Source organism: Argiope bruennichi, chromosome 11 (genome assembly GCF_947563725.1).
Source record: "Argiope bruennichi chromosome 11, qqArgBrue1.1, whole genome shotgun sequence".
Taxonomy (NCBI): Eukaryota; Metazoa; Arthropoda; class Arachnida; order Araneae; family Araneidae; genus Argiope; species Argiope bruennichi.
Window position 1 is genome coordinate 4,930,287 of NC_079161.1, and position 17,885 is coordinate 4,948,171.

Sequence of the window (17,885 nt, forward strand, 5' to 3'; positions counted from 1 at the left end):
TTATTGCAGGACACTATAACAATCATTTGTTGTACAGGCCGCAAGGGTAGCGGATGAAAGGAAGGAAGAATTGTCCAACGGCAGCCTTGTTAACAGGTGCAGTACTGTTAAAAATTGAGCGGACCACCAGTGATGCACGAATCACTGACAGCTAGGGTGAAACGATTTGCTTACACGTTCAAATAGGCTAGGTATTTCACTCGCACGTGCAGCAACTACGGTTGTTCGAACAACGAGATGCTCATCTGTGTCCGCAAAAAATTATCGAGTCTGTATAAAGTGGGGTGATCGGAGTGGTCAGGGAACCCTTGATCCATCGGGGCCCAAAACTCTCCCTTCTCTTTTCTTCCATTTCTTATTTCCTGTCTCACCCCATCACTTGCGTCCATGTATTCCTGTACAATAAATTATTGCTACAGTGTTCTGCGCCAAATTTTAAAGTGGTACCTTGAATTTGGGATCACCCTACATAAATCTCAAATCTCGTCATGAAGAATGCTATTTCAGGATTCTTAAAGAACATTTTAAAAAGAAAGCTTTTCTCTTTTGTGTCGCACGAGCTCAAAGCGCAACAATGTCGCATTCATTTTCTCAGAAAGTTTGCCTAAAATAAAAATACGATAAGGAATTTCAGATAAATTTGGAATCAGAGAAGAACAATTTTAGTAGGTACTTGCATGTATTTTGATTCTTCTTTCACTTTAAAAAAGCATTTATTGAAAACAATAAATATCAATCAAAATATTTTCCATCCTTTTTTACAGCATTTTCCCATTTTCATCCAATAAGTCTTGCAATTGATTGTCTTTGAAATTTTTTAGTCCTCCAGGCCGACCTTTGTAATTGGCATGGCTTCGAAATCACCACTCTTTAATCGTTGAAACCGAAGCTGACAATTGGGATATAACGGAGCAATATAACCAGTTTCTTAAAGTATCTGATTTGCTTCGGCAGCAGATTTCCTCAAATCAAACAAAAAAGCAATGAATGTCGAAAATGCAATTTGGAGCGTTCCACGACTGGTACCATTATATACTGAATAATTTGTAGGAGATTTTAATAGCAGAATTAATTTAGAATTGCAGGAGATTTTAATGCAAAAAATACAGTATGGGGCTGTGATTTTGAAGATTATAGGGGTCACCATAAGTTTCTGATGAGCTTCGGAAACAGATTTTTTCAAATTCAAAATTAAAACAACGTTGAAAATGTAATTTAGAGCGTTCCATTGTAGGGGTCTTTATACACTGAATAACTCAATAATGCTAAATTTAAAACTTTCAAAATGATAACAATAAAGTAATAGTAAATTGGTAAAATCTTAAAATATTGTCGTTTATATAGATACTTTGTATATTTACCAATAGATGTCGCTGATTAAAATTCATGCAAGAAGCTAAAGGTAGGATTAGTTGAGAAGTCTTTGCAAACAATTTTCTTTAGTTTTGATGACTGAAGTTTTATGATGTCGAAGGGAAACTTTAAATATTAAAAGAACCGTTCACTTTTTCAGGAGGACTCGAAGCGCAAAGTGTATCCCGAGGGAAGAATTCCCGAAAACCCGGAGGACGGTCCACTCGAAGAATTCATTCAGAAATTCGGACGTCCGGGAAACGGAGCTCCGAACAGGACCGAATCCGGTCGAATCCGGACTCAGATAACGGGTGATCCGGCCATTCGCTTCCAAGACACGCAACACGTTCGCCTCAGCATTGAAAATCAGCTTCGATACAAAAACGAAGACAAGGAAAACTACAGGAAAAACATAGGTGACGATGAAACATTGTTTTAGCTCTCAATCCGCTTGTGTGTCGATGGAGAAATTGATTCTGCACTTAATCGATATAGATGAAATTTCACTTATCGGTTGTCACTATAGGAAAGGGAACAGAATTATTTTCACAAAATTTTTTCGAAAATTCCCAATGCAAAATTTTTTCACTGTTACACGTTACATTATCGCTAGTTTATACATAATGGACTGTAGTTGTTTCATTTTCACAAGTCAAGCAAAATTTAATAGCAAATTCGTAAAATAGTTGTGCACGATTCCGTTTAAGCTTTGTCTCACAAATGATACTTTTTCATTTTTACCACAAGCATAAACTTTTCCAGCCAGAATAGGGCGTCAATTGAACCATTAAGTGAACTATTTCTTATGTCGTCTCTTGTCAATATGTCGTCTTTTGTTGCAATTAACAATTACTTTCTTTTTAATGTTTAGCGGGGAAATCATCTGGTATCTCGTGTCTTAAACAATAAAAATAAAAATTTTAAATCTGCTTCTATTCAGTTATTTCTTTATTTTAAAATAATTCCCTAGTTTTATTTGAAAAATCATTTTTTTTATAGATGAAATGATTCAGCACAAACTGCAACTGCAGGAGCAGGAAAAGGAATGGGAAAACAAAAAGTTGGACGAAATGGTGAGATATTATGAGCATATATTTTTCAGTACAATAAAATATTTCCTGAAACCTCGCTGATCTTAATGCGCAATTTTAACCCCAAGTTTGGTACCAACGTTTCATTTCAAGGCAGTGTTCATTTTAAACATATTAACGTGTGTGATCAAACTGAAAGCAAACATTCTTTTCTATCCAAGCGCAGCATTTTTGCAAATTATAACTTTAACAAACCATATGGACGAAATACTTGATGAAACTATAAAATGTGTTTGAATTTCATTGCAACATAAAATGTACTTCTTTAAACTATATTTAAAATTAATTTTGAAAATATATTTAAAAAAAATGCATGGAAATATAAAATATCTAATTACTGAAAAGAATTTTTTTTAAAATTTTAAACTGATATAATATTTTGGTAATATGCTCTGAAAATGTTGTAAAAAGAATGACAAAATTTCCGTTAATTTTCAATATATTAGAAATCTAATTTTAATTTAGAATAAAAAAACCCTTTACTAAGTGAACACCTACACTCAAGAAGGAATCATATGCAGAATTTGATAGCTTGATCCAGCAAGACAATGAATAAATGTGAAGTATGCTCCTTACCGTACAATTTTCAGAAAGTTTTCCACTCTAAGAGCATTATACTGCAATTTAAATGCTGCATATCACTAAAATTAATCAACTTAAAATCATTCTATTAATCGATTGATTGCAGTGGATTCGAACTTGGATGTCAAATAATAGGAAAATGGATGCAAGTCCGGAGAGTGAATTTCAAATCCATAAAATGGTAGTGGGCACCTTGTCGCAGTCTTCCAAACACTAAATTCCCTACGTAGATCTTTAGATTGAAATAATTGCTTTATTCGCATTATTATTTCAAATCAAATTTAGTTAAATCGGGATTTTTTAAACAAAGACTGGCTGTCAAGAATAAGAGCATGACACTGGATTTTGTAGTCGTGGAAATATTGATAGCCAGCTGTTTGGTCGGATTCTTTTACATGAAAATGAAGGTTATGGTGTCCAGGCAACGGCAACGTCGTGATGTTTCGGAGTTCCGCAGTGTGACAAAGGGGTCACGAGCACCTCCACAACAGAATTTGGAAAAGAAAATTATAATTTGTAAGTTTAGGAAAAGATTTAAACGAATTGAAACTAGTTTAGAAGAGCGCATAAAGCTCTAATGTCATGAAATTTGTTAAAACTGTTAAATTAATATTTTTGTGATATAATTTTTAACATATTATTATTTAAATTTTTAATACAATATATTATATGAATTTTTTTTTGGGGGGGGAGGGATGAAAACTTTAATGGAATTACGTTGCAAGTGCTTTTTACTATGGGGACTAATTTAACTATTTTAATTAGTTATTTAAAAAAAAAATTCATAAATTACACGCGTGTAGATCACTGTAGCTATCTAAGGTAGAAACAGGAATAATTTTGAGAGATTTTAATCCACCAGATTGATAACAGAGTTCATAAATTCTCAGTTTTTTTACAGATGGAAAATGAATTTAGTAGTTGTCGTTTGCAGTCTATCTCTAGGTCTTTCCCTAGAGCTGGGCACAGTCGGATCATATATTGGCATTTGCAGTAACTCGTTAAGAATCTGGGATAATGTTTCGAAAATACCCGATATTCTTTGGATAAATTCCGAAACAGGTTCAATTTGGAGGTCATCATGAAGTATTTTCTTTCTAATGTACCAGGGTGCATTAACAATCTTCACCAGATGTTTATTTTGGAAAACATGCAATTTCTTAATGTTTTGGGCGGAAAGCAGTCCCCATAAATTTGGGAGCCACACAACAACACTGGTCTTAAAATAGTTCAGTCAAGCCTAATCGGGAGCTTACTCCATGGAGCAATTAAGGTTAATTTAACATTCATAATCGTAGCTTTAGTGAGGACCTCTTTAATATTTACAGTTCCCAGTCTGGACATTTTGACTGGAGGGTTGCAATTTCACTTTCTATTCGACCAATGATCTGGTATGTATCCTAATCTGGTGCAATTGAAAACAGATTTTATGTGCCAAGCCTCTTCTCGTTTAAGTTGCCATTCATGTGTCATCTTGTTTAACTCAATTGCAAATCATCGTCTGATCACGGCTCAGAATTACAAGCTTCATAAATAGCCCTCTTGTGACTTCTTACTGTGACGTTTACCTAATTTAACAAAATCCATATTAGAACATAAGGCGCTTGTGGATCAATTTTAATGACAATAGAGAAACAATTTCATAAAAATAGAATAATGAGAATAAAAAAATAGAGTTATGAGACAATTTTAATTTCATTAATGAAACTTATAGACAGACTGGAACAAAATTTTAATTTGAAATTCTTAAAGTCATGATAAATTGAGTCGTATAACAAATTCCCTCGCTAGAGGATTTATTGCGGTAAACAGAAAAGAAAGACAATATGTTGCGGCTCTAAGAAGTAAAAAATAATCAAACTTTTGTATATTACACTAGTAAAATGAATATACAAAATTGTTCGCCTACATGGCAATGGTATTACTAATTTACTGTAGAATTCAAACACTTATACCACCCTATATGATCCAAAAATATCAGTTCATTCACTAGAAGTATCCTTGCATGTGAATTAACAACAAATTTTATAAATAGCTTCGAAATTTTTTTAAGTATTCCTAGAAATGTTGTTTGACGCAAAAAGAAATGAAGGAAGACCGACAAAAATTTTATAGTTCCTGAAATTTAGAAAAGGCTTTGCTCCAGTTCAGTAATTTTTATTCATTCTGGAACAAGTTCACATATTTATTTTTCATTAATTACTCCATCCATTGCAAATGAACTATCAACGAATTTCTTTTGAAGAAATATCACCACCTTGATCCGTGTGACATTTTACAACATGATTATTAGGTGCTTGCATATATTTTGATCATGTTTTTTCACTTTAAAAAAGGCATTTCTTGAGAAAAATTGATACAATATATATATATATATATATATATATATATATATATATATATATATATATATATATATATATATATATATATATATATATATATATATATATATATCAAAATATTTTAGATAATTTTCTACAACTATTTCCCAGTTTCATCCAGTATGTCTTGCAATTGATTGTCTTCGAAATTTTTTGGTCCTTTAGGCCGTTCTTTGTCAATGACATCAAAATAACCCTCTTAAATTGTTGAAATCAAAACCGACAATTGGGATATGACGGAGCAATATCACCAGTTTCTAAAAATGTTCAATTTGCTTCGACAGCAGATTTCTTCAAATCAAACAAAAAAGCAATGAATGCCGAAAAAGCAATTTGGAACGTTCCATGATTGGAGTCCTTATACACTGAATAACTCAATAGTACTAAATGAAAAACTTTCAAAATGCTAACAATAAAGTAATAGTAAGTTGATAAAACCCAAAACTATTGTTGTTTATATAGATATTTCGCATGTTTACCAATAGATGTCGCTGATTTAAATACATGCAAGCACCTAATATTTGGAAAGAGTCATATATGCTTGAAACATTCCTCTCACCTTAATATTCAACAATGAAAATATTCTGAATAACCACTCCAATTTATTATTCCGAGCTTTTATATACTAGATTCAATCAGTTATCAGTAGGAAAGGAAAACTGACCTTATAGTACCAAAAAAACTAATTATGATAAATGTATCATTATTTCTGGTTTAAATCTCAATATGTCATTTGGGATGGTTTCTATTAATTAAACACTTTTTATAAAACATTTAGGTATCTTTTCTTGCGAATGAATTTTTTTTTCATATGTATTTTTAAGACACCCTGCATTTTCCACATGATTTATTTATTGATCAATTTTTTTTTCAGAGAGAACTCTATCCTTTCGGCAAAAAGGCAAACAATGGTGGGTCATTCCTATCTCATACAGGTATCAACAACTCTTTTCCAACCTGTGGCTTTCTACACGTGTGGCTTTTGTGAGCACCTTTTCTGCACCCTTTCGCTCGCCGTAGGCACTGTTCACCTGTTGCTGCACTTGCCATCTCTACGCTCGCTTGCAGTCGTCTAGACACTAAGAGAGTAATTTGGTTTTTTATCAACTTCGAATAAGGGCCGCGGTGGCCTGGTGGTAAGATCTCGGCTTCGGAATCGGAGGGTTTCAGGTTCAAGACCCAATTCCACTGAAGAACGGGGCTGAATATCCTCCCTGTGGTGTGGAGCGAAAGTTTGGAGAGGGAGTTGCCAGTTCAGGTGTCGTTCTCGTCATCTGACCGCGGTTCAAAATGATGAAGTCCGTCCCAGAGTAGCCCTAGTGCTGATTTAAAAATACGGGACGTTAACGTATCTAAACTAAACTTATTCAATCTTTGCTCATATAGTGTGCTAATTTCGGAGTGCCTTTATTCCAAATTATTTTTTCTGAGCATATTGATTTGGGGGATTTTGAACTCGAAAAATATCGCGTCATAAAACATATTCGATTTATCTTCGTTTTATACGACCTGAATTTTCTATCAGATATTGGATTTCATTTATGAAAAATTTCCGTTTATTTACAACTAAAATTTTATCCAATTTTATTGTCAGGAACTTCCCAGTTCCCTTTTTGATACTTTTTCTTCAAATTTGAATCCTAGATTCGCCAAATGAAGGTAATAGTGCCAAACCAGCGTTTCTTCAACTTTCTTGAATACAGTAAACCCCGGTTCTCCACAGATGGCGGATAATTCATATGAAACAAATCAGTATGAAAAAGTATAACATCTGGTAGACATATAACCGCATGAAAAAGCGTTTCAACATTTTTTCTATTTATAGTTATGAGCTTACTGACGCAATTATGACATAATAGATTGCTCTACTTATGCGTTTGTGAATGCGCGGCCTGCATTTGCCGTATTTGTATTACTCAAGGAGCTGATCAAGAGGAACAAAAATTTCGGTGCGATATGGTGTCACAAACTTTGTTAAAATGATGAGAATCGCGGATAATACATCCAGGGTTTGATGTCACCCTGTAACGACAAAGAGTGCAATAACAACTACAGAAATGTATTCGATTATTTGGTGGAAGGGGCAGACGCTAACTTTACTGCACAGTCTACAAAGGCATTAAAACGATATTCGGACGCTCTTGAAGATACCAGATACTTTTGATATATGGCGCAGTGGCGAAAATACGTGCTATGAAATCCTTCTTTGTGTCCGTAGACATCACATAAACGTATGACTTAAGCCGCGTTCCGACGATCTGTGACCGTAAGGATTTGGTCAGAAATCTGCCAACTGACCCATTGTTGGATCCCCCCCCCCCACATTTGGATGTCGATCCGAAGCTTCCCGCAAATTGTCGGTAAAATGAACAGACATCAAAGAACCTAGGAAAACCACAAGAAAGAGAAAAGAGGGCAAAATGTGCCAGAATCAAGGCAGGCGCCGCTCGTCGGAGCGCGGCTTTAAAGTGGTCCCGAAGGAAAAAGCCGCACTGATCCGGCGAAAGTGGAAGCTAAGCGATGGGTCCGCATGACCATTCCACCTTCTTGAGTACATGACATTCGGATGATTATGCACCCCATGTTTCGCTTCACTGCTGCTGCCACACTTGCAATATTCGCGGATGGACGTGTTGCAGAAAACCGGGGCAAATTGCTGCTCCATACAGGCATTTGGACAGCAAAGAATAATCACCGAAGATGAGTTCTTGTCCATCTTTTGAGGTACGGGGATTATCCGCCTCCAACAGGCGTTCATTATGATAGTGCCTTCTGGATTCAGAGCCTGCATGTTTATTAATTCTTATACGTTTTACGTGAAAAATTAAAAAAGCGAAATTACATTATCATTAAGATAACGTGCAATTAAAAGTTAGACTACTCGAGTCGTTATGCATTGTTGGCCTCATGATATCATAGAAGTAGATTAAACTGTAAAGATCCATACATGCCACAAAGCGGAACATGTGCAATGTTCTTTTTAGGAAGAAATGAATAAAAATATATTAAAAAAATAGATTCAGATTATTTCACGCACATTAAAATGTATCAGAAAATCTCTTTTCAAATGTATATTCATACGATATTTTACGCTTTCAAATTCACTACTTATTTTAATCCAATAATTACTAGATTGTTCTTTAAATATTTTCAAAAAATACACAAACAATGCAAGAAACTCTGAATGTAAAAAAATCATAAAATGATTTATTTACACAGAAAACAGTTTTAAGAGTTGCAACTAAAAATGTACAAAGAGCTAAGGCTATAAAACAGCGGAAGATACTTCAAGAAATGAACGTCCAGAATTTGTCAATGAGTGTAAGACGTATAATTACATTTAGATGCGCTGTTACGTTTGTCTTGTGACTATGAAATCACATGAATGATTTCAATAACATTACAAAAGAATATAAAATTCAATAAAGTATCTGTTATGAATCGCAACTGCTTTTCAGAAAGTATATACTATTTCTTAAGAGCCATTTTATTAATAAATTTTTGTCAAATTATTATTATTTATGACAAAAGTATTATCAAGCTTATCGTCAGGTTTTGCTTTACTTCAATAACTCAGAATTCATAATTTCTTTCTTTTTATCATTTTCAATTTTTTTCCAGACCCAATGTTTATGCCAACAAAGCCGAAAAAAATCATCATCAAAGATGACGTAAGTATTATTTTTCATGTTTCTTATTTGAAACATTTTCTATGTTTTTGTTTGCCGCGTCAATTTTTCCAAATTTTCTAGTTTTAAATCGTTTATGGGAGTGAATATTTCTGAGATATCAAAAAATAGAGTGAAGTCTCTTGCTCATTAGCAAGAATGTTTTAATAATTTCTAAAACCTTATAAGATTCAAATTTTTTTATAAAAAATTTAATATTTCTTTGAAGATGTGTGCATTAAAGATAATATATAGGTCATGGTTTGTCGTTTCAGAATAAGCCTATTTATCTGTAATCTCTAAAATACTAAAAATGAAAGTGAGAATTGTCTTTGAATGTGTTTAAGCTTTACAGGAACGACTGTTTGATTGAAAAGGACCAAATTTGGCACATATATATTTTAGACGATATGAATATTAATTTCAAGGTGATTTTTTTTAAAATTTTAGTTAGAATTTTAATAATTAAAAATGAATAAACTTTGCTATTTTTCTGTGGTCACTTACGAAAATATTGCTAATATTTCTTCCTGGCAATTCTTTTACATTGTTGACCATCAAGATATTAAGATTCGACATATATTTTTATATTATTTGGATTATATTCCAAGATATATTTTTAATAAAATTTTTGAAATTTTTTTTTCTCTACAATTGAGCAATGAAGAAAAATTCTTTTGGAAAAACTCTCATTTTTAAATTCGTTGCACTTTCTTGTGATATAAGTAGATGTATACAAATATAAACTAAAATTGGAACAATATCGACCCTACTGAACTGTATATTGTGAAGTTTTAAATTCTTTGCACTCGGAAAATCAATCCGATGCATAATTATTCACCTAATATAAAGACTTGTTTATTGCTCCGAAAAATAATTGTAAATTGCTGATTTAAGTTGAATTTCCTCGAAAAATTAACTAGTTAAAATGACGAAAAATTAAAAAATAAACAAATAAATAAACGCGTCACAAATTATCAGCAATTGTCTTGAATGGTGCCTGAGAGGAGCCATCCGAGTGCAAAGGGCCAAAATATAGAAAGTTTAATGTCTATAAGAATTTGAAGTTTAAAAATAATTTTCTGTTTTTTTTTCTTGTAGTGTTAACTTTATTTTGTCAATGGATCTTTTCTTTTCTCAGGATTTCGATCCGTGGGGCAAAGGGTTCGGGAATCCAGCTTGGGACCCGCAGGGAAACGTCCAGAGGCATAAATTCGCCCCTTCTGCCGAAGAAGGAATTCCGGATCCTCAAGCAGAGAGTGTAAGTGGATCCCTGAAATATGCGGTGTCGAGCATTGAAATCACAATCGACAGTCTTCTTATCTTCTCGCATACGAAGTATTGTGAAAGTATTGTAATCGTTAAAAAAATACGAACTCCAGCTTTTCAAGAATCTTCATGTTTCAGACCTCCCGAGTTCGAAAAAATACATTTTTGGAAAAGTCATACGGACTCTCCGACCCGCCGGAAGACACACGCATAACTAAACTGAATGACCGGATAGCAGCTACGGCAACACTGGCGGGAACTGCAGTTGAGTTCTAAGGCCCATCACCGGCCACGGTACAACACTTCTCTAAGGAAGCACTTCCCGTCATCGATGGGAGGAGCCAGACTCCCACCTTTTCGTGTAATCTCCAGCGTGACGAGAACCAACCACCATGACGGAAGCTTCTCATCCTCATTTCGAGATGCCCATCGGATGGATACACATTTTTGGAAAATGTCTGTGATAAAATTTTGACCATCGCATTACCATCAAATTTCTAGATTTATATCAAATTTTGAAAGAAATCCATTCACAAAAAGTCCGTATATCTGGCTGACTGTTTGAGTACAAGTGAACTACATAACATAAAAAGCCAAATAGACCATTCCGAGTGGTCTCTTCAAATAGCCTCTAATAAAGGTTAATTTGTGTTTTAGACGCATTTTTATGCAACCGATTGAAACCAACATTTCACACGGAACTGCAGTTGTCGTCACAAGATAGCTTATCGAATTTAATTGATAAGTTTTTAAGTTATTGTGCTTACTTGCATTCGAAAGTACAGTCAGTCCTTTGATAGATTTGGTTCAAAGTTTGAAAAGAATCTATATTTTAGATGCTAAACCTGCACACTAAATTTTATCTAACTAGCTTTTCGTTTTAAAATGATCGAGTTCACTTGTATGTGAACAGCCAAGCAAATGACTTCACAGATTTCCTGTGAATGGATTTTTTTTTTAAATTTGATAAATATTTACAAATTTGATCATAAGTTCATTTACCGAATTTCAACCATCTATTCAAAGTGTTTTTACCTTTGTCGTGAACATATGAGATAGACGGAAATTGTGTTTTTCGTACTCAGAGGTCTAAAACGCGGAAATTCTTCAAAATCTCGAGTTCGAATTTTTTGATGATTACAATACTTCCTCTATACTTCGTATATGAGAAATTAAAAAGGCAATATGTCACAGAAAATACAATTAAGGGATAGGGTTTGCTCCTATTGGAGTCTCTCGCACCACAGTTTTGTGAGAGAACTTGTCGACTATATGTTGCTTGTGACAAAAATGATAGATGAACAGAAATGCTGTTTAGCACTTTCTTTGCTCTGTAACTCCCCTATGATCCTCAGCTAATATCTAATTGTACTGAACCATCTATCTAATTAAAGGACCCCCTTATAGACTATAATTAAGAGAGAGTAAGAAGGCCTCGTCGCTTTAAGCTCCGTTCCAACAACCTGTGCGTATGGAGATAAGGCACACTTTCCACTCTTTCCTCTCTCCTGTAGTTTTCAAGGGTTCTTTGATGTCTGTTTACTTTACCGACAATTTGCGGGAAACTCCAGATCTCGTCCACGGGCGGGGTTGGTCCAACATTGTGTCAGTTGGAAGATTTATGACCCTATACCTAAAGGCCACAGTGCGTTGGAACGCGGGTTTAGACAGATGGTTCAATTATCAGGCGATAGCCATGGCAATAAACAAGTTAGCACTGTAGAAGACTGTAATCGGAAGACAGAAGGAAGAACAATTACAAACTGTCAAAAGTTCATCTTCAACCTGATTAGCTCAGACCTGAGTCAAAATATCCAGTTTCGTTGCCAGTAGATATTACTATCGATTTTCAAAGATTTCCGTGACTTCTGGATTACTCTGCATAAAAGTAGCAGACAATCTTTTAATTCCCTTTGATTACTTACTATTTTAGCATCATACGAAGCATTCTTTTCTTTCAGGACATGACTTTGGGCTTGAGGAAGAACCGAGGCGGTGATGGAGCGCCCCACTTCACGGAAAGTGGTCATCCCAGGACGAGGCTCAAAAACACTCTCAAGAATATCAAGGCCATGGGTATGTCTTTGATTTTCCTCGGAAATTTATTCAATTAAACTGCCTTTGCTTTGAAACAGACACTGGTTGCTATAAGAAACCCTAAGATCCCATCTCGACCCTGACTAATTGATAATTTAATGTTAAGGCTGAAGCCTTTGGACCACTGGCTTGTCAGAGTTGATTAAGAATTGTCATTGTCTTATTTCCTCATCTCTTTCTATTCATGCATGTTTCTTGATATCAGATTGCCGGCTGATCACATGATCTTTAAATGTCCTATGATATATAACAGGAGAGTGTAGCAGTCAGCGACTGTCCCAGACAAATATTGCTTTATGGGCACATTAATGATTTACAACATGGACTACCCAAAGATAAAACAGTTGCACAGCTTGACATTCCTGTCATATCGGTAAGCAACAGGAGTAAGTATCTGGACCGTAGGCAGAATAGCATCCAGCTATTGTTCAAAGTAAATGTTGCTTTAAGGAAATTGTAATATTCTACAACATGTTTTACTCACAGCTGAAGAAATTGCGTACCTTCAAATCTCGTCGTATCAGTTGGCAGCAAGAGGATATTTGGGCTGTAGACAGTATAGCAATCAATGATAATCCCAGATAAATGTTGCTTAAGGGAAACGTTAATGATTTGCCAGGAATACCTAAAGCTAAAATTGCTGAATACTTTGAAATATTAGTCGCATCAATAGGCAACAGAAAAAGGGGAGATATTTGCTATTTCGGATACCTTTGGACCCTTGTGGAAAGATTCCAATTTCGGAATCTCAGGCTCGAGGCCGCTATAACGCGAGATCAATCCTGAGCGAGCCTGGTAAGGATGCTTTAATAAGATGAAGTCAAACATCTTCAAGTTGGGGAAATTCGGTTAAGAATTGCTATTTCAAGTGCCATCCTCCTCGTTTGACTGCGTTTGAAAACAACGGGTTTCGTCAAAAAATAATATATATTTTCTGAATTCATCGAAACTGTTGATTTGGTCATCTGAACTGTATTTAAGTAAATATGATTTTTCGATGAGCAATTTCCAGTAAAATAAAATGAACAGCAAATTAAATTTGATTCTGCTAGAGAAACAATAAATCAGACTGGAAATCATAAAACAACAAACCGAAAGTAAAAGAAAAAAACAACAACAAGAGAATGTATTTAATCCTGGATATGAGGGAACAGTTGGCTGAGAGCCAAGCCTGACCTGCATAAAACTTTACTGAACCACCACTAAATATTAATTTTTTTAAAGTCGTTTGTGAGTAGTACTCATTAGAGCTAAGAGGCCCCAAAATAATTCAAAATTTAGGAAACCTTTAAAAATTATATGTATAATCACTTTTTATAGGTGATTTGTGCTGGCTCATCCAGATTTCTTGAATTGGTTAAATGGCTTACAATCTATTTTTCATCTCCGTTATGAAAACAGTACATTGCCTATACATTTGAAGTATAAGACGCAGCTATGATACCCCGTGTTCGCTAAATTTCTGTCAATTTGCGGGAACCCAAATATCGAACTTTTTAAAATTCTAGCTTTGAATATGAACTATGGAAACCCTCTCTAATTTCCCGGATTGAAATATAGGAAGCGTTGGTCTGGTAGTAAGGTCTCGGCTCCGGAACCGGTGGTGTCAGGTTCGAGACCCAATTCCAAGGAAGACCCGTTATCTAAGTGGGTCTGGTTCACTTTAAATCCTTCGGGGGCCAAACGTCCTCCCACTGATGGGGTGTAGAAGTTTGGACAGGGAGGTGCCAGTTCAGGTGTCGTCTTTGCCCTTTGACCGTGGTTCAAAATGACAAGGTCCGTCCCAAAATAACCCTCGTATTACTTTAAAAGGGGACGTTAATAAAACTAAACTAAAACTGTATTGAAATAAGACGATATGAATGGGTTGTGCAACTTATTATTTTAATTAGTAAATGAAAGATTGGCAGAATGTTGTTAAACCATTTCTGAAAATTCCATGTATTTACCTCTTTTGTAATCGCCAAAAGCTATCTTAAAACTGCGTTGATAATTCTTCTTTTCTTATTTTATATTAGAATCTACAGCACGCATATAAAATTTTACGAATAAAATAAAGGCTAGGTTCTATTTTTTTTCAAAAGTAGAATTAAAATTTACAGATTTCTAGTATTAAATGGAATAAATCGTGTGATTGGCAGAAATAATTGAATGACTGTGTAGTGAAAAACAACAGTGTATGTGTCTGTGTTTTGGCATTTTACAGAAGAGACCATTCGATACGGGAGAATTTAGCATAAATAGGCTTTGAAAACTGAAATGTATACTATTTTTGAAATTTTAAATAAGTTTTAAGGAATGAAGTGATATATTGGCGCTTTTCCGCGAATATATCTGAAACTATTATTATGAACAAACAACTTTTGCAACAAAATTCAAAAAGTTGTTGTTTTAATAATACCAATTTATTTATAAAGAATTTGTTTCCTGAATTTGGCAACTCCTTAAAAATATCTTTGTAGTATTTACAACATTTCTAGTCATTGTTTCCATGAAATTAAACTTTTTTATTGTATCATTGAATATTTAATCACTTAATATTCTGTTGTTGAAAGCTAAAGAAGAAAGAATCTTTCTTTGCCGGGCAATCACGTATGGAATAAGAAAAAAAATAAGAAGTAAATGATAAGAAAGTGAATTTGCGGCATTTGGAAAGACAACGTGGAGTTAAACGATAAACAGTTATATTTTTAAATATGATTATGATTCATTAATAATGATGTCTTGGGGTTTGTTTCCCTTGTGAAATTCGTATAAGCAAATGTAGTATGATTAAAATAACATGGTTTAAACGTCTCTATCACAATCTAAGACTTAAAAATACTTTGTATAATTGATCAGTTCGTTAAATTAAGCTATGTGAAATGAAACACGATCCATATTCGTCGAAGCAGCCTATTCCCAAAGGCAAATGGTTAATCGAAAAAGTTATTGTTGATGTCAACAGCAGCAAAGATTATCAACCGAAATAGCAAGAGTGTCGTTAGTTTCAGAACTATCGAACGGTATTGCACATATTGTTAGTATTGCCTTACAGAAAAATAGTAATCGAATCGATAGTTTCAAATTTATTGATGTAATCAGTGGTTCCGTCGGGTATTTTTGAAAACTGCCGCCAACACTTCATGTATTTTAGAAACATTCGTTGGAATAATATTCGTATTATCTGCAACTTTCTAGATCCGTTTGTGTCCACGTATGATGCTTAAACTGATATCTGTGCTTAAAACTTATCGTTTGGATATTAATAAAATACTGTATTAGTTTCACGAGCATCTGGCAATAGGATTGCATCTTAAAGAGTGGGTGATCTCAGATTCAAGACCAGATTTCAACCAAATTTCGCGTTATACAGGAACATGAGGCTAATGTAAATCTGCTATCGAGTGCCAAGCATAATCCAATAAGATATATAAGTTTAGAAAGCTGGGTTCAGATACGTGCTCATATCTTACCAGTATTCAAATGACAAGGTCTGTCGTACCTTCAATGGTTTAACAAAATGCTTACGATCTTTTTAATCTAAAAAAAATTTCTAAAGTTATTTGAAGATTTTTCAATCATCTGTACATGTCGCATGTATCATTATCATGCTTTTTCAGGCCCTCACATCGATGACGAGCACGAAGTGTATAACCCTTGGGGAAGACCGGGCGCCGGAGCACCGTTTCAAAGAGAAGACAGCAAACCTTTAGAGGAAAAACTAGTGAGTATTTCTCTATGTATAATACGCTAACGTACTTGACTCTGAAATCTTTCTTATTACTTACTATCGAATGGCAACTGTCAAATGTAAATAAACTATCGTACGAATTTCAGGCTGCTTTCTTGAGCATATTTACAGCTGCATTCAATTGATGCTTAGCTAATTACTGGAGATGCAGAATGTTATTAAAAATGTTTAAAAGTTTTAGAAAGGACTCGTCGAGACACCAAAAAGCTCCATTTAATCAGGAAAAGATACCCCCCCCCCCTCCACACAAGCAGGTTTCAAGCAGAAATTTAAATCGAGCTCAAAAATAAGCTTAACTGTCGATAGATGAGAAATCATTATGGCTTGAATATAGAAATTGTTGTTCTAAAATGATTATCTTTGGTAAATGGTCTTTGTATTACTTTGAGATTTAGAAAGCTGCTCTTTTAAAGATACCAATTCCATTTCCATTCCTCAATTTTAATAATATTTTTTTATTCAGTTAGATCCGTATAATACTAATTTTAAATGCTGTAGTGGAAATCAAATTAATCCGTCAAAACATTCAATAGCGTGCTTTCGGTTCCGTTGTAGGATTTTCTCTTCTGCTTTTATTCCATAAAATAGATTTTAGCCCTAATCTATCAAAATTGACTTGGTATGGTTAGAAATACTTCACTAATAATTGCTATTTTGCAGTAAATTGATTCATTTGAATTCATGTTTTACAGTCGTTTTAAATAACGAAATGCTTTATTTAAAAAAAAAAAAGATGTTATGTTTTATTAATCATTTAACAGCCTAAAAAAGTCAATTATCTGAACCAAATAGATCATCGCTAAAGGCGGCTATTTGTTGTTAACAATTATTGAATGCTAGCTTTACGTACGTAGATTCTCACTAGGTTGAAGTTGATTTCAGTAATTATGCGTAACATTTTTAATATTATAAGAATAACATTTTTGTTAGAATTTTTTTGAGGGAGCAAAACAAATACTTGAATTTCAAATAATTTAATGTATGATATGATAATTTTATTAAAAAAATCTCCAACATGAAGGAATTGTTTTCTGTTGCATGTTTCACCGAAGTATACTATTGTTTTTCTTCCTCCAGGCAGCTTATGATTAGAAAATACTTAGTTGTCGTTAGGTTTTTATAAAGCATCAATTTTTCCATCTTATATCTCCACATTGTCTGCTGTTGATGACGTTCCGAATAGCGCAGTTTCACTTTGACGTAAATTCCCAATGAGTGGCGTATTCTAATCCCAACAAGTCAATCAGCTTTTTGATTGATTGGGGCTAAAATTTGGTGCAGATGTAAAGGATGACTTACACTAAATAGTACAAAAATTATATCTTGCGAATTCTGTATTTACCAGAAACAAATTTATTCTGAAGCTATAATTATACGAGTTTTATTTTGGAACAATTAAAATGATGTGATCTGTTCTTTTCCCTTTCTTTTTTGAGTCTGGAGAAACCATTGGATTTTAAAAGTCGGTGCATCAGTTCCTTTCCTATTTCATAATTTCTTGTCTAATTCCTTTTCAGGGATGGTCGATGACTGGGCACCCGAAAAAAAGGAGCAAAGATGCAAAACAAGAATATATGAACACATTACGTGAGTATGACCTCTTCCCTGTTTTTTTTCGGCCACTTGACTGCCGCGAGAATCACCTGTGATTCAAACCAACTTGTGAGTTACATGATTCGTCTCAGCGGTGAACTCGGCATTTTTCTTT

General features: G+C 34.2%; 1 protein-coding gene across 7 annotated transcripts in view; it reads left to right on the forward strand.

Annotated features, from left to right (window-relative positions):
- Positions 1-17,885, forward strand: part of LOC129957528 (uncharacterized) — a 133,573-nt gene that overhangs the window by 91,027 nt on the left and 24,661 nt on the right. For 6 of the 7 annotated variants that reach the window (XM_056069873.1, XM_056069874.1, XM_056069877.1 and 3 more), the window contains exons 5-12: positions 1,514-1,769; positions 2,353-2,426; positions 6,285-6,345; positions 9,032-9,081; positions 10,220-10,339; positions 12,309-12,423; positions 16,047-16,150; positions 17,695-17,764. In XM_056069873.1, coding sequence (XP_055925848.1) covers positions 1,514-1,769; positions 2,353-2,426; positions 6,285-6,345; positions 9,032-9,081; positions 10,220-10,339; positions 12,309-12,423; positions 16,047-16,150; positions 17,695-17,764 — 850 coding nt within the window. The remainder of the gene's footprint in view (positions 1-1,513; positions 1,770-2,352; positions 2,427-6,284; positions 6,346-9,031; positions 9,082-10,219; positions 10,340-12,308; positions 12,424-16,046; positions 16,151-17,694; positions 17,765-17,885) is intronic. The other variant, XM_056069871.1, reaches the window with a different exon arrangement.